Raw genomic sequence first — 25715 nt, forward strand, 5'->3', positions numbered from 1 at the left:
ATTCTGAGGATCTAAGTCTTGAAATTAGGCTTTGTGGCCTTTGAAGGTCCCAGTGGTAGAACAAGGATTCAGTTTATGGTGCAGTCAGTTATGATATGCTGTGGCAAAGCACTGCAAGCTGTGTTGATGTGACTCTGACCAGACACAATAAATAACTAAAATAAGTAATTTTTTTTTTTAAGCACTTTTCCTTTTTTTTTTTAAGGTAACTTTTAATCCAATTTTTCCATTAGCGGCACCCTGCTGCAAAGAATTTTATCAGCATAATTTGAGTATACTGAATTCTTGTGTTATGAGGAAAGAAGGAAAGTTTGATACAGATGGTGACTTCTTATAGGGACTTAAACCATGAAAGAGATTAACAACGTGTTTGTTCTAGACTTTACCAGGAGACACAGAGAAGTGTGCCCTGTGCCCCTCCAGCCCCCACAAGGGACTCCTCAGGGTAACTGCTAACTGACAAGGATGTTAATTTAAGTTCGCTCCCTGGGTCCCACAGTGTCTTACTTCAGAGACGTAATTTTGAAATAAGACATAAATCTTCTATCTGAGTGGATTTGGGAAAGGAGGAGTTGGAAATTTTGCCTTATAATGCCATTACAGTTAGCTGGAAAAAGTAAGTGCTTACAAAAGTCACCTCTTGTCTGTAGTTAATAATTAATGGTTCTCTTGATGTGAAAAGTGCTATTCTGTAGTCAAACCTGCTATTTTGCAACTACAAAGAGGGTTGCAGAAAAGTTTATCCTGCGAAGGGGGTTTTGAACTGCTTTTGTTAAGTTATGAAGAATGGCAATCCATTATTTGTAAGTATCTAGAGAGGATTTTATACCACTTAAAACTAATTTAAATACTCCAGTTAAAACACTTGTCTGGGGTGATTTTGTAGCAAATCAGTACAACTTGTTCCTCCTGAGATGATATTTAGAGGTAAAGTGATGATGCTGGGGAGTTGGCTTTTGAGGTAGAAGTCTGTCAGGCAAAAAAGACTTGATTGGAGTTGTGCAAACATCTAGAAGCGATATTTGAGAGAAGAGTCCCAGCTAAAGGGTCTCTTACAAGTGATTTTTGTGCTTGAAAAGCACGAATATGCATCTCTTCATTTCTGTTTAATTCTTAAGGCCTCATTATGTGAAGAAAACCTTTTATGCCCTGAAGCCCTTTTATATGGGCAGCTATTGGCAAACAGTACAGGTTTTGGAGAACATATTAATGAAGCTGAAATATTATGCAAATATTGATTACCAAGCTGAAATGTTATGGAAATACTGATTGCTAATAGATCAAAAATGGTATTAAGTACAGCAACAAAATCCTTGAACTTGACTTCTATTCCCTGTAAATACAGTCCACATTTCTTTGCAATTATGCTCCCTGATGCTTGCCATTTCAGACACTGATTTGAATCTGGAGCCAGTCTTGGCTTCACAGTATGTTTCTGCTGCCATATGTTCTGCTCTTCCAGCTGATTGTTTACCTGTGTTATTACAATAGTAAATGGGAGGGATTATGTTTATAGGATTTTTAACACTTCTGTAACCTAGATCTAATGGGCAGCCATATTTCTGTCAACTTTAATGCATGGACTTAAATTTATGTGAGCCAGTAATCCAGAATTTCAGCACATTCTGAACTCTTTATGCTTTTCATTAAAAAAATATCCTAGATGCAAAAATAAGTGATCTAGTCAGTTACCTTTCTGTTAATTATTAGTATATATCCCAATTCTGATTGTACATGTATTGGAATTGAGAATCCATTGCTCCATTTTTTTTGTTGTTGTTTTCTGTATTGAAGATTCTTTTAAATGATACTAGAAAATAGTTTCCATCAAATAATATTTAACACTTTATTAGTATTTTTAAAATAATCTAGTAAAATAATGTAGTTTGCTAGGCTGTGTTCCACTTAAGTGATACTTGAAGGTGTTTCCAAATATTTGGAAAAGACTATAGTTTCCCAAAAATGATACACTATTTTGTGCTTCTTTAGAAATAATATGAAAAACTAGTTCAGTCATGCACAGCTTGCAATGTTATTTGGTGTTAATTTTCCTGAGGAAGAGTAATTAATTCCACATTGAAAACCTCAAATATATATTTTGAATTCTGAGCACTTATATTGACCTCTTAGCTTCTGGTAAAAGTTTTTTTAAGGGCTTATACTTACTATTCTGCACCAAGGAAGAGGACTTGTCTATTGTTATCCAGTCACAAAGGTTTATTCTTCTGTTTACCTCAACCAACTATAGCATGTTTTCTCCGTGTAAAAGTATTACAAGAACAGTATCCATCTATTTGGACCAATTTCACTTCTATTTTGATAGTTTCTTTTAGTTATTCTGAGAGCCTGTTGCATGCTTTTCAGTCTGTTTTGAACTTGACAATGGTTAGTTTACTGTCATTAAAAATAATAAATTTTACTGTTGAATACCTTTGAAACATTGGGGTAACAATTTTAGGAACTTATGTCTTTCTGGTGTGTTAAAACAAATCTGAAAAGGTCTGAAATCATATCCATAAAACCCTACTGACTAAAACAAACACATATCTTCATGCAGCTTGATGAAATGTCTGCCTGTCACATGCCAGTGCCTAAGATGCCACAGCTGATCCACTCATATTTTGAGGAACATTTTAGGATAGGGAACAGAAATTGAGTCTTTCCGATTTAAGTAGAAATTGGAGGAAATGAGGCTTGGTAGAGCTTGAAAAATGGCACATGATCACAGTGTGCATCAGCTTCAGCTAATCTTTAATGGCATTATAAAATCACTTATAATGAAAGGGACCTCAGTCATCCAATTCCCCTCTCTAAGCAGAGTCCAACATTGGGTACCTCAGTCTTATCTGTGCCAGCCATCAGTAAATCACCCACCCTATCCAGCAGTGGGTTTACATCTTCCTTTTCTATTCTTCTCCTGTTATTGTACTTGTAGAAACTTTTAGTGGGCTCTGGCTTTTCTAATACCATCCCTGCATGCCTGGGCAATGTTGTCTTCCCTTTGTAAACTGTTCATAGTTCGACCTCCTGCATACATCCTTTTCGTATTGGAATTCAGCAGTGCTTTTTCTGTTTTGTCAGGCTCGGTTGCTGATACATCTGCTCATTTTCCTGAGTATTGGAAGGCACTTGGAAGCAGATGTTCTAAAAGACTTGTCAGCTCTCTTGAGCTCCTTTGCTTTTCAGAATTGTGTCCCACAGGATCCTACCTACTGAAAAAGCCAATCTGTTCTTCTGAAGTCCAGGGTCTGTACTGTGCATTCTTTCCTCACCCTTTTCAGGATTTTGAACTCTATTTCTTGGTCAGAGCAGTTAAGGCTGCCATTGATAATCACATCCTTAGCAAGTTCTTCATTCTTTGTGAGTAGCAATTCCAGGATAATGTAAAATGGATTTGGCCTATTTAACATCAGTTGTTATGTTCCAGAAACCTCTTGAATTTTGTCTTGCTGTGTTGTGCTTCCAGTAGATGGCAGGGAGGTTAAAGTCTTCAATAAGAACCAGGCTGTGTGATCTGGAGACTTTCTGGGATTGCTGAAGCAGATACTTGTTTTTTCACCCTGATCAAGTGGTTTATAACAAACTCCTAACCTAATGTCGCCCTTACTGGCCTCTGCTTTGATCCTGATCCACAGGTTCTCAGCCACCTGTTCTTCATCCCATAGAAGATAATCTTACATTCAGACTGCTCCTTCACGTTAAGGGCAGTTTCCTCCTGTTCTTCCCTTCCTATCTGTCTTAGAAAATCTGTATGTATCCATCACAAAACTCCAGTCACATGAGCTATCCTACCATGTTCAGTTTTGCCAGTGTTATAATTCTGTATACAGATGAGTGAGGTGGATCCCCTTTCAATCCATTTTACTTTTCCCAGGATCTTTTTTGCCTCCTACCAACATGTCCTATGTCTTTTCCGTTCTTCAATTGAATCTCTATTATTTTACTTAACTGCTAGCTGCACTTAAATACACCATCCCCTGGTATACCTAATTTAAAGCTCCTGTCACCAAATTGGCAAGCCTATTGGCAAAGATATCCATACCCCACTTTGTCAAGTAGATTTCATCTCTCACTTATCAGTCCTCATCTCATAGAGGATACTCATGGCCATGGGCAGCACCAGTACTGTAGCCAAATTAGCTTACAAGATATGCCTATCTAAGCGTTTTCCCTTTCGTATGTAGGACTGAGGAGAACATCCTTTAGGGTCCCACGACCGACCTTCTTTGTCTCCAGAGCTTTATCGTTGCTCTTGCTTTGCTCCAGGTCTCTTGTGGCAATAGTATTGATGTCTGAGTGTGAATGAGCAACAACGGGTAATAGTCCAAGGGCTTGAAGAAGCCTTGGCAGTCTCTCCAGCATTCTGAATCTGACCAAACCTCCTTTGGTAGCATATGTCAGCAGATATATATCTCTACCCCCTGCAGAAGAGGATCTCCAACCACTGTTGCCTGCCACTCCTTGGTGCTCATGCTTGGTTCAGGTGTCTCTGACACCTACCTTAGTTGAGATGCTTGCTGCTTCTGCCTATCATTCTAATAGTATTTTTAAAATGTTGACACTTTGGCTTACCTTCCCTTTAGAAAAAAGAGCAGGAGAAGGAGAGAGAGAGAGAGAGAGAGAGAGAGACAAAGCAGAAAAACGGCTCTATGTGCATATATTCTTTGTGTAGGAAAGAATGTGAAACGCATTATAATAAGAATCAGCTATTGGGAGACATTCAGTCAGGAGGGAGTAAAGACTTATGAAAAATCTGAGAGTTTTGTGAAGGGCCAGCCTGAACCTTCCCTCTCTCTTGTCAGGTAATGTGCTATAAGCTTGGCATGTGGAAATGATAGTTGAAGCTTATGAACCTCAGAATAATTCTCATTTTGCATTGTGCACACTGAACTGCATATAAAACACATCAAACATGCAAGTCATGTTTCAGGAGTTTCAAGCTTTGTAACTGAATCTTCTGCATAGGATAAATTTTTGGCAAGTCACTTAAGCCTATTATGTTGACTTTGGTACTTGGGTTCTACTTTTCTTTGGTATATAGCTGTTGGTCACTGTGTTTCTTCTAATCTGAAGAGTATGAAACAATGAGCATTGTAAACTTCAATTTGAACCGCTTCTTATACACAAATTTTAAAGCACTTTAAGCAGACTGCCCTGTGATTGGCAAAGTTATAGTAGCCTGGTTTCCTAGGACTGTCTCTCTGAAATATAATGCGTTGAGCTTTTATAACAGATTTTTTCTTTCCTAGTGTTCTTGCTCCCTTTCTCGCTCTTCTGCCATGTGGACAGAAAACCAGTATGTGTAAAGTCTACTTTGAAATTGCACTTAATTGCCAGGCAAGTCAATAAATCTAAGAGGCAAGAGACATTCAGAGTCTAAGCTGTGACAGAACAAACAAATAACTTAAGGGCCTGTTGGTTTTCCTGGACAGTTATTTCTCTCTTTATTTTTGGTTGAAATTGTGTAAGAGACTGAAAAGTAATCACAGAAGAGGAAGAGAAATAGCAATATTGTGTGTTAATCTTTTGAAACATAATCTGGAGAGAGAAGAAAATTCATTTGCTGATTTTTGACTTTCTGAACAAATTGATTTTGAATTGACAAACGCTAGACTGATTATATGAACTCCAAGTATTTTTTTCTTTTAGTATTACAAAAGTGTTTTAACACCTCTAACCCTAAGTATGAATTTTGCTACCAACTGCCTATGGTGAAGAAACAGATATGAGTGTATTTCCACCTAAACTATCAGAAATTTTCATAAATTCTCAGCAGATCCCATCAACAGGGAGTGGAAAGTATGTGTATTCTGTAGTCATCTGTTCTAGAACTTCAAAAGCCAAAGTGACTGTTATTAGAGATGCTGTCACAGAGCAGAAATACTGTTTTAGTCACTGCACTGATTAATCCTTACTTCAGAATTAAGGATTTTAATTGCCCAGGTTACAGATTTGAAGCTTATATGAAAGCAATGTTTTAACTTATTTCATCAACAATTTCTAAGCTTCATTTGACGTCATTTCACTTTCTTAATCTAGGAAAATCAAAATATAGTAATATAATTTAGTGATGAACTTAAACATTCTGTTACTGTACTAATGAAGCTATGGAAGAGAGAAACAAGAGTATGTTGTCCCTGATAAACAGGTGAGAAATTAAAAGTTCTTTGCTACTGTGCTTTCTGGAAACATGAAAGTACTAGAAGCTGTACTCTGAATCCACCAATTTCTAAAGTTGATGGCTAGGAATAATAATTTATGTGTGCAAAACAGACCAGTTCTAAGGATTGCACTATATTTCTGTTTTCATTTGACGTTTTAAGAAGTATAGAATGGCTGATTTACATTTAGAAATCTGAAGGAATCCTTCCTGAAGGGAATGGCAGCCACAGCAGGTCACCCAGTATTGAGATAGTTAGGAGACAGCAATAATTCAATATAGTAGTAGAGAAATTAGTTGCTGAGCTATTTTGGTGATGATCAAATCAGATTGATACACATCTATGTTGGAATTACATTTGAAAAGATGTACATGGGTTGGTATAAGAAATGTTGTACATAAATCTCTTTTCTGCCTCAGATTGAGGGTTTTTTTGTTTTTTCCCCTGAAAGGAAAAGTAAGGCTTTGCAAAGTAATACCATGAATGGTAGGAAGTGAAATAATTCCATCTAATTAGTAACTTTGTGTATTTTCAGTAACGACAAAGTAACTACAAAGCTTTTTCTTGGAGGCTTCTGTGTGTCATATACTAAATTCCAGACAGTCTTTTCAAATGACTTTTTTTATAATACCTTTTAAAAGATCCTTTTTCTTCCAACATCAGGGGAAAAAAATCTCAAATACTTAGTGCAGAGCAAGATTTAAAGCAAAATGAATGATTGCACTCCAAACTACTGCAGAAGTGCACTAGAGCTAGGGTAAAGTATAAGCTCAACAGTAACTAGAACTAGTGCAGATGTGCAAGTTAGAAGTGCAAGTGTGCCATTTGTAGTAAATTTTTAATTGTATTACATCTGAGACTGCTTCTATAGCCACCTCAAAAAGATGTATTATATTCTTATTGGCTGCTCTTCTTGTGACCTTGCATCTACTGTGGCTACAATAATGCCTGTGTAACTATAATGGGCAGCAGCCTACACATGTAAAATGACTGGAAAAGCTCATCCAGCAAGGTGGAAAAAAACAGTGGCTGTACAAATACCAAACTTACTTCCATTAGGAAACATATACTAAGCAGAAAAATCTTCTGCTTTCCATTTATTGATCATGCTGTATGGATCTACACACCTGATGAGGGAACCCTGTGTGCCTTGTAAAATACAGGAAAATCTTGCTTCAGGCCTTTTAAGCAAGTCTGTAAATTCCGTTAGGTTATTACACGGTTTCTTTCTATAAAATCAAATTGAGCGAAATCGGTTGTTAGGAAGCATGTTTTCCTTTGAGTAAACTGTTCAAATAAGAATGATAGCCATTTTTTGAGGAGGAGGTCAAGCATAAAGGGCTGGCAAATCTTAAAAACCTACCAGGATTTTTGGAAAAGACTCAGCTGTCCATTCCTTGTAGATAAAACAGTCCATATACTTCAAGATGGACTAACTTAACTGGATATAACCCTAGACTTCACAGTAGTTCTGTCAACTCTGGCTGACCTTATGAATGTTTCATACCCTCGTTTTACCAAAGAGGAAGTGGTGATAAGTTGCTGCTGTATATGAATGTTTGTATATACATACATATATGTATGTAGAAACACACATGTCTGTGTGTACTTTCTATAGGAGTTGAACTGCATAAAAATGTATGTTATGGTTTGAAAGAAGTAACTGCCTGTTGGGTGTGACTTCAAATTAGCAGTAGCTGACTTTGTATTGCATTAGGAACTGTACTGTACTGTACAGGATTTTTTTTTTTTTTAGTGGTGATAAAAGTCTGGTGAATGATATGATTTCTACACAGAAAATATATGTAATGGATTTGAAAAAGGAACTGTATAAACTTGGATTTTAAGTGGGCATCTGAACTTCAAAAAAGCTGAGTTTTTTTACTGTGCATATAAAAGTCAAGCGCTTCTAACTGAGGCTTTGGCTGTTCGGATAACCTATGCAATTACTGTCTCACGGAGGCTGGGTTTAGATACTCCTTTCTGGAAAGAACCTACTGATATGTAATAGAACACTGTTGTGAAAACTGCTTGTGAAGTGCTTTAAAACATCAAAAATTTTTGTAGGTCTAACAGGAAGCTTAAGTATAACTTCAGCTGACCAGTCAATGTTTGAAAAAGCTCAAGGAGAGAAGGTTACGCTGCCATGTACTTTTGTACTCTCAGAAGAGGATGAAGGCCCACTAGATATCGAGTGGGTCTTGATACCAGCAGATAATCAAAAGAAGGAACAAATAGTAAGTAGAGACTTTTCTGAAGATGGTTTTGGCTGTTACAATAGCTCAATGTATGAACTTTGCTACTGACCCTTTGTTTTGTTTTGTTTTTTACTTTTTCAAGATGGGATATTTGTGATCTTAAATTACTTTGAAGCATGAGTCATGTGAGTGGAAGCTTTGGAGTAGCAGAGATTATGAAACATCAAGAAGTCTGTCACTATAAACTTGTTGAATGCCAAAAGTAAAAATGTTTCAGTTACAGAAAACAAACTGTGCTGTGGTACCTACATTATATTCCTGACTGAAAGCTGATTCATGAGAATTTTATTTTAAACATAACTCTTTTCATATTTCTATCTTTGGAAGCCTGATTAATAAGACAAGCTGACCTCTTCAGTAGGTTTTATAGAAGGAACACTAGAGGAATTCTGAATAGTTTTCTTTGAGCTAGAAGTTGGTGCTAACATACTGCTACTGTTTGGTACGTGCTTAGTCAGAATTCATATTATTGTATTGTTTGTGGTGATGTTTTATAGCATGAGATATTTGGTTATGTCATACTACTGGGATTATTTAAAATAGTAGAAAGAAACTGTCAAGAATGTGAAGAAACAGAATTGTTATTTCAAATATTTACATGCCAAATAGACTTTTAAAATCTTATTTCTATTTTTGTAGATAATTATGTATGCTGTAGACAGGATTTACAATCATTATTATGCTGCTATGACTGGACGGATGCAGTTTACAAATCCCGATCCCAGATCTGGTGATGGTTCGCTGGATATCCTGAATTTAAAATCAGCAGACACAGGCACATACCAGTGTAAAGTGAAGAAGGCTCCTGGAGTTCAAAGCCAAAAAATACAATTGACTGTACTTGGTAAGTAAACAGTGTTCTTGAATTTTTCAATGATGTTTCTATGCATTCCGCCATCCTGGATGTCATATATGCAAAGAAAACTTCTGTAGGACAAAATCATAGATTATAAATACGTGGTGTTACCTCCATTTTTTGAGACATTCCTTGGGAGGAAAATCTCTTTTTTTTTTTTTTTTAAAGGGGAGAATGAAAGGAATAATAATGAGGATTTTTTTTGTTTTAAGACTTGCATTTCAAAAAAACTCTTTCCATGCAAAGAAAGTTAGGTGCACAAATTTGACTTCAGCTTTAATTAAACATATTTACCAATTAGAACAGTAAGCATTTTGATTGTGACTGTTACTAATGAATAACATTTTCTGTGTTAGTAAAGCCAGCAAGGACTAAATGCTCCATTGAAGGATCACAGGAGATCGGAAATGACATTATATTAAAATGCACATCGCAAGAAGGATCCCCTCTTTTATCTTATGACTGGAGAAGAACAGCTGGCACACAAGAACTTCCTGCCACTTCTATGCTGAGTATTGTCAAACTTTGTTATTTAGTACTCTGAAATACTTAAGAAAGATTACATTCATATTTTTGGCTCATTGTGACTTGTGAGTAACTCCTGCTTAGTTTTAGCATTGAATGTTCAAGATGGATGTCACCCCTGTCCTGTCTTTTCACTAGATAATGTAACTGATGTCTGAGACAAACTTTTTTCTTCAGAATAAAAATTTACTGCAACGAATGTATAGAGCTTTAAGTTCAGAGAGATTCTTACCATTAGGCTCCAGAATCATGCTCATTCCTGCATGACTGTTGCAGCTTTTCTTGCTCGTTTATCTTTAGCTGCTTTTCTACCCAGTTGAACAGTGGAAAAGAGTCAGAATGGACTCTAGGCCAGTGGTTAGAGATACCTTCATGAACAGGATATTGAAAGCTTGAATTTTTACTAACTAAAGGAGAGAGTGATCTTAAGTCTTCACCTCCTGGGCAAGTGACTGAACTTCTGTAAGATGGGTTCATCTCTTTGCAACAAAAGTTTTCACAAGTAAAAGGGGAGAGGAGGCTTATCCTGTTTTGGAATAAGCTAACATCCAGGAAATGGTTCTGTTATAAATTCTGAATGATAGATTCCAAATTAATATGGTGGATTTATTGGACTCCCTTGTGAAAACTTCAGAACCTTAATTTGTGAGTTTTGGTTTTGTAAAACTTTCTGGTGTAGTATTTCTCAGTACCCATTCTTTTGGATCTTGTTTGTAGTTACAAAAACCTTAACCCTTGAGACATGGGTTTGCCTTGCATATTTGAGCAGTTAAAAAAAAAAAAATCTCCTTATAAGTAGACACACTTAAGTTATGCACAGCATATAGGACTGAATATATAGCATGGTATCATGTCTCTAAGAGTAACCGAAGTGGATATCTATAGGAAGGAGAATAAGAATTTGTGTGGTACTGGTCTCCTCATCTGCCTCAGGAAATTCCAACAGTTATGGAAGAATAGATTTTTTTTTTTTTAATTTGTTTTTTTTTTTTTTTGACAAAAAAATCACAGAAGTGAGAGATGGGATTATTTTGTCTTTTGGACTTCCTGTTCTCCTTTGAACTTTTATAAACTATCAGTATCTGTAATATCCCATTACATAGATCTCTGAAGTTTAGCTACATGTTTGAAGAACCTCATACTGTGTTTCGTTTTGAACTTGCCTCTTGGTAGTGCCATTTGATACCCCATTTCTTGTTTTGATGGTGAAGAGTTGATCCCTGATTTCCTTCTCTATGCCACTCAAGATCTTAGGCTTGCTGTTTTCCCTTTCTTCTCCGTATTCCAAATTTGTCTTATGGTAAATAAAAATCAGTTGACCATATTAGTGCTGAACAAGAGTGAATGAAGAGGTAACATCTGATGTGTAACCTGACATAGCCTTTTGTGTTTTGGATAATCTCTATATTCTTGGATGTTCAACTGAAACATTAAATAAGTACTCCTTGTCTAACTGAAGGAGGGATAGTATCTTACAGCTTTGACCTTTTAAGTGCTGATGGCAAGACTCTTAGCTATATAACCCTGTGAGCATTTGAAGAGCATTCGAAGTTCACCCAGTAAAACCTTACACAGGAATCTACCAATGACTTTGGAAGCCCTAGTAAAATATTTTTCCTGTTGCTGATCCGCATCTAGACTGCCAGTATAGCTAGACTTAATTGGTCACTCAGTGTGTGGTGTTTTGGCTGGATCTGTTTGTAATTTGGACATGTTTCCTCATCTGAGGTGACTGTATAGGATCACTTCAAATACAGTGGATAGAAATAGTACTTCTAGGATGCAAATAATATTTTGTATTTTAGAGTTCTGTTAGAGTGAGAAAATCTGCCCTTTTAAGTACCTGTTTCTTTTCAATGATGGAGCAAATTGTTTTGTAAACTTAACCTTGTCAGGTGCTATGGAACAAACTTCTAATAATGTAAAAGGCTTTTACAAAAAAGGGATATTTTTGTCACAATAGACCTCTGTTTTTGTTTGGATATTATTTTTAATAAGGCTTTTTAATTAAGAATTTGTCTTAAACATGAAATTAATCTTTGGTAAATGATAAACCTTTGTCTTTCATTATTTGTAGATAAGAATACAGGGGAACTTCTTTTGAAAAATGCCTCTCAGGACTATTCTGGTACATACAGTTGTGTTGCCTCAAACAGAGTTGGCACGGATGAATGTTTTGTTGACCTGAATGTCACCCCTCGTAAGTGTTTGCTGTATAATAGTCACATAATTTTTTTTTTTTTTGTATTTTAAAGAGCTAAATGTTGTTTCTCTGACCTCCTGAAAGGAAAACTCTATTGTGCCACTGATAGTTGCTATTTTGTCTAGTCTTCCCAAATGCTGGGGGTGGGGGTGGGTTTGAAGCATTCCCTCTATGATTCAGTGATACTCTTAGCCTGGACATGGGGAAACATGCTCTTTTTAAAGTTGACTTAAGAAAAAAGAGTTATGTAGTTGTGTAAATCTGACCTTTAACAATTAATATTGTAATTTTTCTATTCTAGCTATCAATACAGCTGGATTAATTGCTGGAGCTATTGTAGGAACGCTGCTGGGGCTCTTTTTACTGGCTTTTCTTGTCTTCTGTTGCTGTAAGAAACACAGAGAGAAGAAATATGAGAAAGAAGTACATCATGATATTAGGTAATGACATAGCTCTAACTTCTGAGCAGTATTATTTGAAAACTATCTTTTAAAGCATCTTAAAGTGTATAAGATGATTAAGAATTCTGTTTTAACTTGGAAAGCCTTAACATAATAGCTGATCTGAGAACCTTTTTGTTTTGGATATTGTATAGATAGTCATGTGTATCTAGTAACAATTTTGAAGGTGATGAATTTTTGAATATTTCTAAACTTAATGAGTGAGATTTTTTTTTCTGGCTACTCTATCAGAATAAGGAGAAACAAACTGAAAGTTGTTTTGTAAGTACTCAAATACTAATATTGACTGAAATATTGTTGAGTTCTCCAACTATTCTTTTTTTCTTTCCCTTCTCCAGAGAAGACGTTCCACCTCCAAAAAGCCGCAGTTCAACAGCCCGCAGCTACATAGGCAGCAATCGTTCTTCTCTAGGTTCAATGTCTCCCTCCAATATGGAAGGATATACCAAAACTCCATATAGTCAAGTCCCAAGTGAAGACTTTGAACGTACTACTGGTCAAAATCCAAGCTTTGCACCTCCAAAGGTAGCTGCACCTAATTTAAGTAGAATGGGTGCTGTCCCTGTGATGATTCCAGCACAAAGCAAAGATGGGTCCATAGTATGAAATGTTATTAATTTAAATCCTGTTTTTAAAGGTTCATTATAAGTATTAGAGAAAAACTACCTTGTTCCATTGCTCACTTAAAGAATGGCATGCAATTTTCCGTGAGGAAAATGAACAAATTAGTTTGAAAAGCCAATAATTTTCCCTTTTAATTTCTAACGTACTAGTATATAACAGTCAAACCATTTGCTAAAAGCACTGAAGATCCTTTATTGGATACTGAAGGTATTTTGACTCAAGTAGGTTGCTGAAGAGACAAGATCAGCTAATATGCAGTTCTGAATATGAAACAGACACACTTGAAGCATTTTGTATATAGGATATGAAGTTCCTCAGAGTCCTTGAAACTTTATCTTCAGTTTTGGAATAACAGAAATATCTTGCCTTTACCATTTTCTGGTGAAGTTGCAGCTGGTTGAAGTACTTAAAATGACTTGGAATTGTGTTTAGTTTCAGTATTTATGCAGTTCCTTGACTTGATAATGTTTGGAGCACTTGAGCCCTTATTTCTTTCTTTCTGACTGATTCAGTTAACTTTAATGAATCTGTCTAAGTTTAAAATTTCAGTGAGTAGAAATGTGACAGGAGGCCTTGCATGTTCTTTGAAATCTCAATTTTAGTGTAATATCTGACATGACTAGAACTAGTTGCTAACTTAACACTAATATTATCTTGTGTAAGAGGTCTTACCTGGTTGTTGCTAATGGTATCCAAACTTTAAAGTCTATATTTTATTGTCACATTAAGAATGAATAGTATCTCAATACAGATCTTAAAATGCAAAATACCATTAACTTTTCTAAAGCCTGCTTAAATTCTAAAGCAGTGCTCTTATTTTTTCCAAACAATTATCTAGAAGCTCTGTGGAGTTTTAATGAAATATGTTAAGTAAATTGTATTTGATATGTGTCCTCTTAGATCCTTACATCATTTCAGAAAATCTTTTTCCAGATACATACAAGTAGTATTTAGCCTTCTGTTAAGACACTAACACAATTTTTATTTGAACTTGCAAGGAGTTAGAAGTTTGCCTCTCCTTGCCTCTTCAAAAACCTAAATATTTATTAATGGACCCTTTGACTTTAATATTAGTTTCATGCAACCAGAATCTTGGAGAATCTAGTTATCCAGAACTGTTGATACGAATTTAGTGTTTCAAGACTTCATTTAAAACAAAAAAAAATGCCTTTTTTAGTTTTATAAAACTTACAGCGTTACAGGAGAAATAGAATGATTCCTTATCTTAGTTTCACACTTTGCTTGAGGACTTTTGATATCTTATGATGACTGATATTATATACATGTGGAAGTTGAATTTGAAGTTTAGTGCAGGTTGAGTATCTGTAGATGTCTGTCTTTCCTCCTCCTTCCTATTTTTGCTCACATCCTTCCTGTCTTGTGGAAAAATAATAAAAATAAAGAGCCCCTTCAACTTATTTCAGCTATAGATGTTAATCTGCCCAGTATTTTGGAAAACTCTAAAGGAGTGTAGTACGTGGCACTGATGTTGAGGAAGGAAATGTCTGAATAACCTATTAAAAGATGTTAGGTTTATTTGTATTTACCAACAGCATGAGATGAAAAAATTGCCCTGAACTTCTAGGTTTAGTGTCTGCTTTCTTGTAGCTGCTTAGATCTGTGACAAAATCTTTGGCATATTACTAAATGTCTGTTGTAGCTGTAGTTAGGTGCACAATTTTTGGCTGACACTACTAATGTAGGGAACATACCTTTCATACTGATTTTAGAGACTTGAATGGCTACTAAGTATTCTAGACTTACAATTTTTCATATTTGGACTTTTTTAGATTGTAAACTGATACTGTTAGTGTTCAGATATTTTTATCTTTCATGTGTGCCTTTTCAATAAACTTTGCCTGATTGTAACTCCAGTTTTAATGAAATCTCTGGTGCCTAAAATTACTGTCTGGACAGGTGCTTAGACGATGGTACAGGTTTTTAAAACATGACACTGTGATCTAATTTCTTTATTCTATGTATGGTTTATACCTCTTCATGCCAATTTTTGGATGTGACTTCAGTGGCTCTCTGTATCATTCTGTACTTCAAAATGTCAGTTGCTTCTTCAATTTCTAGATGTGATCTAAGTGTTTATATTCCCGAAAACTGTTCATTCGTTCTATCAGTGAAATGGATAACTGGCTCTTACTTACGTGATAAATAATAGCTTAGTAACTGTGCCAAACATGCTTATGAAGAACAGTAGATGGAGACATCTTCTTGCATTCAATTAATATGATGAAGGTTTGAGATTTAATATATATTGGTTGATTGTTTACCTTGAAACAAAGACCTCCCTTAATTGAAAGGGTATGGTTATTTGGATTGTAAATACAGGTTATATACAAAACTAGAACTGAATCACGGACCAAGAGATAGCTATAGACCTAAGCAGCAAGGTAAGAAACCTACTGAGGTTGATTTTTAACCATCTGTGGGCACATGTGGAATGAGCTTTTTAGTGCTTACCTGACTGAAAGCACAAGGTCTCAGGTCAAACAAAGATGCTCGAACAGAAATTTATCATAAAGAAGAGGCAGAACAGAGTTTACACGTTTAATGCTCTGTCAGCTTGCACAAAATAATAAATGGACAGAATGGAAGGACAGCATGATGTGCCCTCGGAACCTAGCTGTTAGGCTTAGCAGCCTTGACAGTGTCTATTTATGTAATTGCATGGAAAATAAGGAAATGGGAACTGGCATAGCCCTTATCTGAAATAAAGAACCTCTGACTTGGGGATAAACTTTGCCTCAAGTTCCTAACATCATGCCTTTCTGAATGGATAAAACTGCTATGAAAACCATAATACTGCTATTGGAAGCAATTTCCTTAGTGACTAGAATGCTAACTTACACTTGATTATGATTCTTAAAGCAGATACTGTAGCTTAACAATGATTTCTAACTATGTAGGAGATGAAATGCATAAACATTTGAAGTGTCAGATCTTAGATAACCCTGCTAACAGAACTCTTCTAGGAAGTAATGGCAGCTGATATACCAGTTAGAAGGTGGCATTTTAAATGTCTTATAAAATAAAGGAGGGAAGTGATACTATTTGTAAATATTTTAAATGAACTGAGGAAACCACTAGTTAATGTTATGACTGTAAACTTGCTTGTTGAGGACTCTTGTGTTTAGAAGAAAACCCTTAATTTTAGCATGGTGTGAATAAAGTGTTAGACTTGTAATATTGTAGAGGTGATGTAACATTTGTTCATGCATTACAAGCCTCTTCAGAAACTTTCTGAAATGGATATTTAAAGGTGTTAGTGTGAACCCTCCTTACCTAAAAATGAGTACTTCTTTTTAAAGTATGTAGTGCACAGAAATGCCTTGTTTGAAGGGATAAAAAAAAATGTTTTTGGAAAAAAATGTATAATGCCTACATCTTTATCTGCTATGATAGTTACATTGATATTAGATGTATGCTTCCTGCATAACAGTACAAATGACTTTTTAATATAATTGCAAAATTTTCTGTAGTAAAAAATATGTATTACTGAGTTTCATAATAGGCTTTTTTCCTTGACCATGTGTGTTCTGGATCATTTAGATCTCTGTTCCAGTCCGAAATTATCATAAAACTATAACTTTTAAACCTTGTTTTATATACTTCATAGGTGCTTTAATGGGATACTTTGGGCTTGGTCCTCCAGCACTGAGGCACAGCTCAACTGAAATTGGAGCAATAACATTCCCTGGAATCTAAAACGTTATAACAATAATGTTATGTTACACTTCTCATGCACAAAGCATGGACTTAAATATTGTTATGAAATTCAATATGAGGTTTTATATTCACATCTTTGGGAGGAGAGGGTATTTTAAAATACAACTATTACAATTCAAAGAAGTAGATTTGGAAGAAAAAATCCAAAAATTTAAGATGCTGTATTTCTGTGACAGACGTGTGTACTTTTTGAAATAAAACTGTTAGAGAAAGCAGTAGTCTGTCTTTATTCTAAAGCAGCATTTATGTATTATTTCAGTTTTCTCTTTCTGTAATGGAAGTTTATTAATAAATATAGCTGTATATACCACACTGGCATTAATCACTTTATTTCTTTTTCTATCCTTTTCTAAGAAAGAAAAGGAAGTAAAACTTTGGATATTTTAAGTCCTTCTTTAAGAATATACATACACTTAACATTAAGTTTCTACCTGTAGATACACAGAGGTTTTGATCAATTTTAAAATTGTATCTAGACAATCTCAGCAGAAATCCTAAAACAGGTCTAGAAAGTTAACTTCAGGTTATGGTGTTTTATCTCTATTTTAGGTAGATTCAATCATCCTTGGTCTTGATAAATAACTTTTCTTCCTGTTAAATTCAAACGACGTTTACAGTATTCAAAGCATGTTGATTTAAAAACTCTTGTTTTTGTACTGTTGGCTATCTTGATCTTTTTTTTTAGTCAAATTAAATTGACTGTTAGCATATTGATGCCCCTTGGCCTTGCAAACCAACTGATTACTGACCTTGTAATTTTTTCTCAGTTGAACTTGCTCTCCAATGTCATCTTGAATACTTAGTTTTATGGAGGGGGAAAAAAAAAGGAAAAAAAAATCGGATAGGCTCTGTTGATATTAGTGACAGGTATTTGTACTTAAGCTGTTGGAGACCTAAGTAGCTTAGGTTTATTCTTAATATATGCATATCTTCATATGGTGATGCATACCTGTGCTATGCCAGGTGTTCCAGTTACTTGATGTTTACTTAGGAAATCTGTGTTTAATAAATGCTTATGTGCACGTGTAAGATTGAACAGTAAGAGTACTAGTGGAAAACTTTTTTTCAATTTAAAAGTCAGATTTATGCCTAAATACAAAAGGCAGTTTAATAACAATGAAGGTTCAGATCGTCTCCTTATTTGTAGAGCTCTGAGAAACCTTTCTATACCCTTTTAATGTTAACTTCAAAACTTCTGTGCTTTCTTTAGTTGGCAGTTTTGCCATAAATGGAACATTCATGCCTCTGCTGCTCCAGCTCTTTTATTTAGAGATAAGATGATGCCTGTGAATTGGAGAAGCTGAGAGGCCCATGCACATCTGTTGGTATGCAACCGCTGGCAAGAGGCTGAATGAATGACTGGAGCAGTACAGCTCCAGACTGCTGCAAAGTTCATACCAACTGGTGGAATCAACTAACGCTTTCCTGTTGTCCTCTCTTCTTGTAGGATGCTTCCATGTAGTGGTTCTGCAATATTTTCTTGGTCCTTGCATATGTATTAGACAATGTGTTGGATAAATCTGTTTTAAACGGTCTTCATCACTTCTCCCCCCCCCCCCCCAGAACATCTTGGACCTACTGTGTGCTTTGAGCTTACTGTTTCACTTTTACCTTAGATGGGAAAGCTTTGGTTCTTTCAAGTTGTGTAGTAATGCTCATAGCTAATTACTAGGCTGCTTTAGGAAACACTTAACTACCAGCCACTTAGCCTTTCTTTCTGGCCTGTGAAATCTGCAAAATGAAACTGAAATGGCTTGTGAAGAAAACAGCTAATTAAGGAACAAAAGCAAGAATTGAATGAAAGAGCCTATGAATGGTGCTTACATATCCAAGTCTCTGTTTGTTTTAGAATTACCTTGCAGTTGTGGAGTAACTACGGATGATTTCCCATGACATAAGGGATTGTATACCAGTGCTTGAATTATACCAAGGTGTGGTTTGGTGGTGTGTGGGTGGTGGGTCTTTCTTTTGGTTTTGGTTTTGTTTTTCCCCAAGTGGTATAGGCTCAGCTATCAAGAGAAAAATGTGAGCATTTGCTTCTGTAAAATAACCACTGTGGCAAAATGGGGAGGATTTCTTCTGCATCTCCCTTGCAGTTGGTGAAGTTTCTGAAAATGGGGCTCTTAGGATTTTATTTCCATGTTTTTGTGAGTCAATGTTAGTGAGACCTTCATGTATGGAGTTCTGAAGATAAAAGTCTTCAGCTGTTTAGGACTGACCAGATTGTTTTTGAACAGCAAAGTAAATACAATTCAGCAGCAACAGCCGATAGCTGGGTCAGTCTTTTTAGTTGATCAGCGTAAGCCTAAATTTTTTTAAGATATTATTGATAAAGATATCAATTAAGATACACTATATCATACAGAAAACATTAAAAAAATTTTGCAAGTCACCCGTGAGCTTTGCATACTGTCAGGGTTATTAGATTGTTGTAGGGAGAGGGGTAAATTTTCTTTCTTAAAATAAATAAATAAATAACGTGAATGTTGGTTACACAACTTGATTATGTAATAATTTAAAAACATAGCAATATTGGAATAGACGTTAACCTCTGAAAGCTCATCATTTTACCTTCAGTAGTTTCATTTTCTCTTCAGGCAAAAAACCTCTTGAGGCAGTATGTCCACTGGGAAACTCAGAATAGTGTGTGATGCAATGACAGTTGTCCCACTTCTGAGGGCTAGAATCTTTGGTTCTGATAAATTTCAGACAGGCAGGATAAAAGTTTAGCAATGTAGCTGAAGGATGTTGAACCTTTTTGCAGGAAGTCTTTTCCAAATTGCAGAATGAGGAAAAAGAAAATAGTGGAAAGGAGAAAACAGCTTTTGTGGTGTATTTTGGAGGAGGGACTTGAATTCTAGAAACACAAGAAACACAAGACAGACTTTATTTCAGGAAATTGAACTCTTTCAAACTCTGATTTCGAGCAATATTTGATTTTTTTGATGATTTTTTTTTTTCCCTCAGACAATCTGCAAAGGCTTTTCCTCTTTGTTGTTGTTTATGTTCACTGCTTGAAAATGATCACATGTTAATTGCTTGAAAATTCAGCATCCTGTACTCTTCATATTGTTAATATTTTCAATATTTTCTACATGTAATGTTTCTGGTTATATTATTGCTAACAATACTGCATAAATAAGTCAAAAAATGTAAGAATTGCAATAGACTAAAAATTCCTGAACTTCCCATTCAGTGCAAGCAGTGACAGCACAAGCTTCTCGGTGCTGTAGACCCAAACATCTCTAGCGGTGCAAGGATCATTCAGATTATGTAGTAACTCATTCAGAAAGCATCTTAAATGCTAAATTTGATGATAAAGAACTACAGAAGTAATGTTATCTAATATTACTACTCTAATAGCTTATAATTATGTCAGTTTTGCCAATTATGTTCTGTATGAATAAAAAAGGAACTGAGATCCTGTCTACCAGTCTGTTGTGGCCAGTTACAAATACGCAAGTGCAGTAAAATCATTTACTACTAGAAGATTTTATCTCCTCTGCACTTTATAAGTGAAACTATTATCCCATACAGGAATTTGAATCTGGTTAATTTTTATCATTTGGTAGAATTTTACTTGTAAAACTTCACAGAAATTCAAGTATTCAGCAGAGCATCCATTCTCAGTGTTTAGGTCTGATTTTTGTTAATGATTTTATACTAGTCATATGAATGCATGGTGTTTCAAACAGCTAGTCTGCCACAGTCAAAGCACTTGCATTATGCCTGATATAACCATAAGAGATTAAGATAGAATTATTACTTAAGATTTTCATTTACTACTGGAACCGCTGAGGTGAGACACCGATATTTTCAGGCCAGAAATAAAGACAACTGGTGGTATAAAACATAACTCCTGAATTACTTCTAACTTCTGAACAAGATGACAACTCTGGGGCACAGCTGGTGGTTTGTGGAACATGTCAAAAAGCTTGTATTGTGGCTGCTAGCAGTGTACTTCTTATCAGAACAAATAGAACGCCCTTTCATGTCACTTCTATAACTGTCAAGAGCAGAAACAAATCATCTAAGCTGTATTCTTCTCTGTTCTTTGTTGGTAGACAAGGAAAATTAGTGTGTTAAATGGCTCAGCCTCAGGTAAACTGCTTAGTGTTGCTTTGGTTTTGTCTTCGTATTCTATAATTTCTTGTAAAATAATTACTAAAGGGTTTCAGAGTTTTTTTTTTTTCCCCCCCCCCAATCACTTTTTTTTTTTTTAATCGGGCGACTCTTTATGTAACTTGCGTAATCTGTGTAACCTGTGTAATCTACAAACCTTGTTATCCCAGTTTAGAATGGGAAAAAATGAGCATATGTAAAACACAGCACTTCAAAAATGCTGTTCTCTCCTATACTTTCTCCAGCTCCCACGAGAAACATTTTATGGTTAATGTAAGTGTTTTCAATTGAAACAATAAAGTAACAAATTTCCCTTGAGAATACTGACTGCCCTCTTGCGGCTGACACTTGGCCTCAATCTTTTCTCACTGTAACTGGAATATAACATCTATTTTTATTGAGGACTTGCAGTGATTTACTGATAAATTAGATTTTCTGACATAAAGAGAAGTCATCTTAGATGCCAGAAAAATATGCTCTTACTGCTTCCTCAGAAAAATAACTTAGGTAAGAAAATAGTTGTTATAATCTGCATCAATTAAGACATTTTTTTACTGTATAACCTCTGATAAAAAACTTTACAGAGATAAGTAAAGGAAATGTCAAGCTGAGATATAAATGTAGTTTTTTAATGGGCTTTAACATTGGTGGTGAGAAACACTATTAGCTTTACGAAGCCTACTACTACATAAAATGTTCAGCAATACAAAGTTAAGTGAGACTACTGAAATCATTGTTAAGTATAAACTTTTACGTACTTTTTTAAAAAAATGAAATGTGGTTGGTTAACATGGGCTGGAACTTAGTCATTGAAATGATAGCTTTTCTCTGACTGAAGTTGAGGTCACTAACAATGTTTCTTAATGTTTTTCATTTGAGGAGTCTTTCTCCTGAAGGAACTGCAAACGCATCTTAGTTTTATCTGTTGATCCTTTTAGAGACAAGAAAACAAGAACAGGGTTCTTGTACAAATAATATATAGTTCTGATAATGTAAGAGCTTGTACATTTGAAAGGCATTCAAGTTATAAATATTAACTGCATTTTTGAAAACAAGATTATGTTGCTACTTGAAGCCTTTTTGGTGTATTATTTAAACAAGAAATGAGTATCTCTTTTTTTTTTTTTTTTTTTTTTTTAGAGCATCAGTTGGGTGAACAGTCAGGAATTTCAGCCAACCTGCTAAAATACTTTAATCCTATATAAAAGAGTTGAATATTAAAGCGTTTATGCATCACAGTCCTATTTCTTGCCTGAATTAGCATAATTTCCCTGCCCCTGGTTATACCTAGGCAAGCTAGGATTTTAATCAGTACTCTGAATTGGGTATCCAACTGACAGTCAAAATTGGGTCATTATATTACACATGTGAATTTTATTCTGACAGCATTCTGTGTCTGTGTCAACCATATTAAGTAGTTACCTTGCTGCTGCCTTTGTGGTTTGTACATGGGAGGGAAAATTGATGCATATGTAAGGACCTTAGGACACCCTGAATGTTCTACCTGGCTAGTAGAAGTTCATGAACCTGTAGTAATAACAAAAGAATTCAAAGGCAAAACACACAATGTTTTTAGATGGGAAGTCTGACTAGTAAAGTAGTGGATTAGAATTTGAGATGAGATTGAAATCCTGGGTCTGTCATGACTTAGTCATGTGATTTTTCTTCTGTCTGTCTTCATTGGCATCTTCTGCTTAAACATCAGTTTCCACCTCTGATAAAATGGTGATAGTTCTGTTAACTTTTAGAGATTTCTGGAAGTAGACTTTCCCATACTTTTTAAAATCTATCATTGACAAATTTTATCAGTCTTATTTTTTATCAACTGCCCATATAAGGCTTATCTATCTATTCTTACCACAGACAATTTTCAACTATCTGCACTTAAAACTAGCTGGAAAGGATTTTAAGGGGAGAGTAAGGATTAGCTTTTTATCTATTTTAAAGACCTAAATCTACAGTCATCGGCATAAGTAGTATGGAAGGTTTTCTATCCTTGATTTGAAGGCACAAGAGAATAATCCACACTTTCTTCTCGGGATTAGATATCCTCAGTTTTAATGTGAGTACCAAAATTTTCATTGGAGTTTGTCTGCCTTCAGCGTCTAGTTATTTGTATCTTGTATACATCTTTCTGTACTGGCTTAATATTCAGCTCCTGGGGGGTGAATGCTTACCAGGTAGCTATATTATGTCATATGTATGCATGCATGTGCGATCTCAAAGGATTCACCTGTTTTTATCTTCAGATCACTCTGGCTCTTTTCTACACTGGCTTGTTTCCTAGTAATTTTTAATGTATTTTCCAGAGTGATCTATATTGCTTAGTAAACTCTGTTGCACGGACTTGTACTTGATGTTAGCGCCCCCCCCCCCCCCCTTTTTTTCCTAATGTTTGCATTATTTGCAGATGATCTTTGAGTATCTTGAAGTTTTGGGTTTCATACCAGTCTCTGACAATCCCATGAATAATACCTCATTTAGTGATGATTCTCTATTGGCTGTTCCTTTTCACAGAATAGTCAGTTATATTTAGTTGATGTGCTTTGTTGTATAGGAAGCAAATTTATAAATCATGACAAACATTGACCAAATTTGGGAATTTATGATAGGGAAGTATCTCACTGAAGAAAGAAACCTGATATTTGCATTCAGATGGAAGCGTGACTTCATTTGTTGTCATCTCACACGCTCGAGATTCCACATAAAGTTTTTTTTCTGTGGTTAGCTCACTTAATTGGGTTACAATTAATCCTGATGTTCTATGAGAAACTAGCCGTACTAATTTCAATGCTCAAACTGCTTGATCCAAACCATACGATCTTTTATTTAAAACAAGACTAAATACTTTTCTGAACTGCTATATCAGCTCATCTGTATCAAATGTTTAGTTTCTTGAAGAAGAGAATCTGAGATCTTTGAGAAGTCTTATTTTTGGTGAATATTAGCTGATATTGGTTGTGTCAAGATAGTTAGCTTGATCAGACCATTTGTAGTTGCATATGTTGCCTACTGTTTTTGAATTTTCTCCTGACAATATTCGTTATTCTAGCCTTCTAGAACAACCTGGATATTTCAAGATACGTTAAAAGTAATAGTAGGACAGATCTCATTAGAAAATCTTTGAGGGTAGCAGTTCCCCCAAAGCCCTCTGCCAGTGCAAGGGAATATACTTCTCTGGAGCCTTTATCACAGAACATAACTAAGATTCCTTCCTGGAATCAGCTTCAAGGAAGACTGCTTCTCTTTTCTTTCACTGACGTGCAAGTAAGAGGAAAGATAGGCCAGTGTCACCCGAAGTATCAACTGGGTCAGTTGATACTTCCTTCCCACCGTTTTCCCATTCTGCTTGCCTGTTAGTATATTGGGAAGTATTCTCAAGATAAAGGAGTTCATCCTGTATATTTTCATATACAGAATCAAGATTTGGTGAGCATTTCTTTGTCTTCTGTGATCATGATTGATACTATAGGTTGCTAGCCATGTGTATGTACCCTGCCAGGCTGAGGTACATAAAGAGAGAAATAAAGTTCCTTCTTGACATCATTGGCTTTATTAGCCATGAATTACTCTTTTTGTTTAGCTTTTTGTACAACTTTCCTTTATTTACAACTTTTGCTTATATTGAGAGCTGGCTTCCTTCTATCTATTGCATGTTGCTTTTTTATTTCTGATTGCTGGATTTATTTAATCACTGAAGCAGGATGGATTTTTAGACTTTTTTCCCCCTTTATTGAGTATAATATATTGCTATTGAATTTTCTGGAGGAATCATGCTTTTAAAAAAAACTTTTTATCATAGTTTTTGTTCCTAAACAGTTTTACAAATTTGTGTTGACCACTTTAAAATACTGTATTTGTGTGCTTGGTTTACAATGTTATCTGTTTATCCGGACTAAACATAATGAAGTTATGACTACAGGTACCTGAGCAGACAAAGAACAATTTCTTCTTTGAGGATTAATTGATATTTGCACTTGTGAGATCCAAAATTACCACCTCTTGTTTATAAGTTACAGCACTGGCATGGGTTTCTTTTTACTTGATAAATTTTAGTTCTCATGTTAATTCCTGATTTTTCTGATTGGTAAAATATTTTTTTTTTTCTTTACTCTTATCAGATAGACATTCTCTTCCATAAGAACAAGGGGGTAAAAAAAAAAAAAAAAAAAAGTATGAAAGTATTGGGACAACTGAAAAAAAGTGTGATCTGTTTTCTACTTTCTAACTCTATTAAGCATCTGCTTTTTAACTTTTGCTTTTCCAGACAATTCAGAGGCCAAAATCTATCATTCTATTCCAACTGGTCTCTGTATGCCATATAGCAGACTTTTTCTTTTTTTTTTTTTTTTTTTTTTTCCCTCCCCTCCCATCCTCCCATAACCAGGATATGCTAACTGTCTCCAGATTCATTCGTGCAAGGGAGTAAACAGGACGTGCTTGATGGAAAGCTTTGATGGAAAGGCTCACGTGCCTGCTTTATCCTTGAGAAAACTAGATTTATAAACATTTTGGCACATAACAGTTCTGTTTCTGCAGGCTTTTCCAATAGAGTGGGCTAGGATGAACTGTGTGGGACAGAAAAAACTTCTTTTTTTTTTTTAGAAGGCATGTGTTTACTAATTATTAACTAGTTTTCTGAAAGCTATTAATACAAGAGGTTGCAAATACTTGTGCTCTGTTAGTTGTGGTGCAAAGTCAGGAATATAGATGGAAAGGACTCCTCTTGCCTCAGTGTACAAAATAACCAACCTCTTCCAGAGTATC

At 35.4% G+C, this 25715-nt stretch overlaps 1 protein-coding gene across 5 annotated transcripts in view; it reads left to right on the top strand.

Moving 5' to 3' along the window:
* The window catches only part of CXADR (CXADR Ig-like cell adhesion molecule), a 53211-nt gene that overhangs the window by 10819 nt on the left and 16677 nt on the right, over positions 1–25715 (top strand). For 3 of the 5 annotated variants that reach the window (XM_062597902.1, XM_062597928.1, XM_062597910.1), the window contains exons 2-7: positions 8229–8398; positions 9059–9263; positions 9632–9787; positions 11878–12000; positions 12305–12443; positions 12803–17041. In XM_062597902.1, coding sequence (XP_062453886.1) covers positions 8229–8398; positions 9059–9263; positions 9632–9787; positions 11878–12000; positions 12305–12443; positions 12803–13070 — 1061 coding nt within the window. In that variant the 3' untranslated portion in view covers positions 13071–17041. Of the gene's footprint in view, positions 1–8228; positions 8399–9058; positions 9264–9631; positions 9788–11877; positions 12001–12304; positions 12444–12802; positions 17042–25715 lie in introns of those variants that run through there. The other 2 variants (XR_009961027.1, XM_062597917.1) reach the window with 1 other exon arrangement.

Source organism: Rhea pennata, chromosome 1, assembly GCF_028389875.1.
Source record: "Rhea pennata isolate bPtePen1 chromosome 1, bPtePen1.pri, whole genome shotgun sequence".
Lineage (NCBI taxonomy): Eukaryota > Metazoa > Chordata > Aves > Rheiformes > Rheidae > Rhea > Rhea pennata.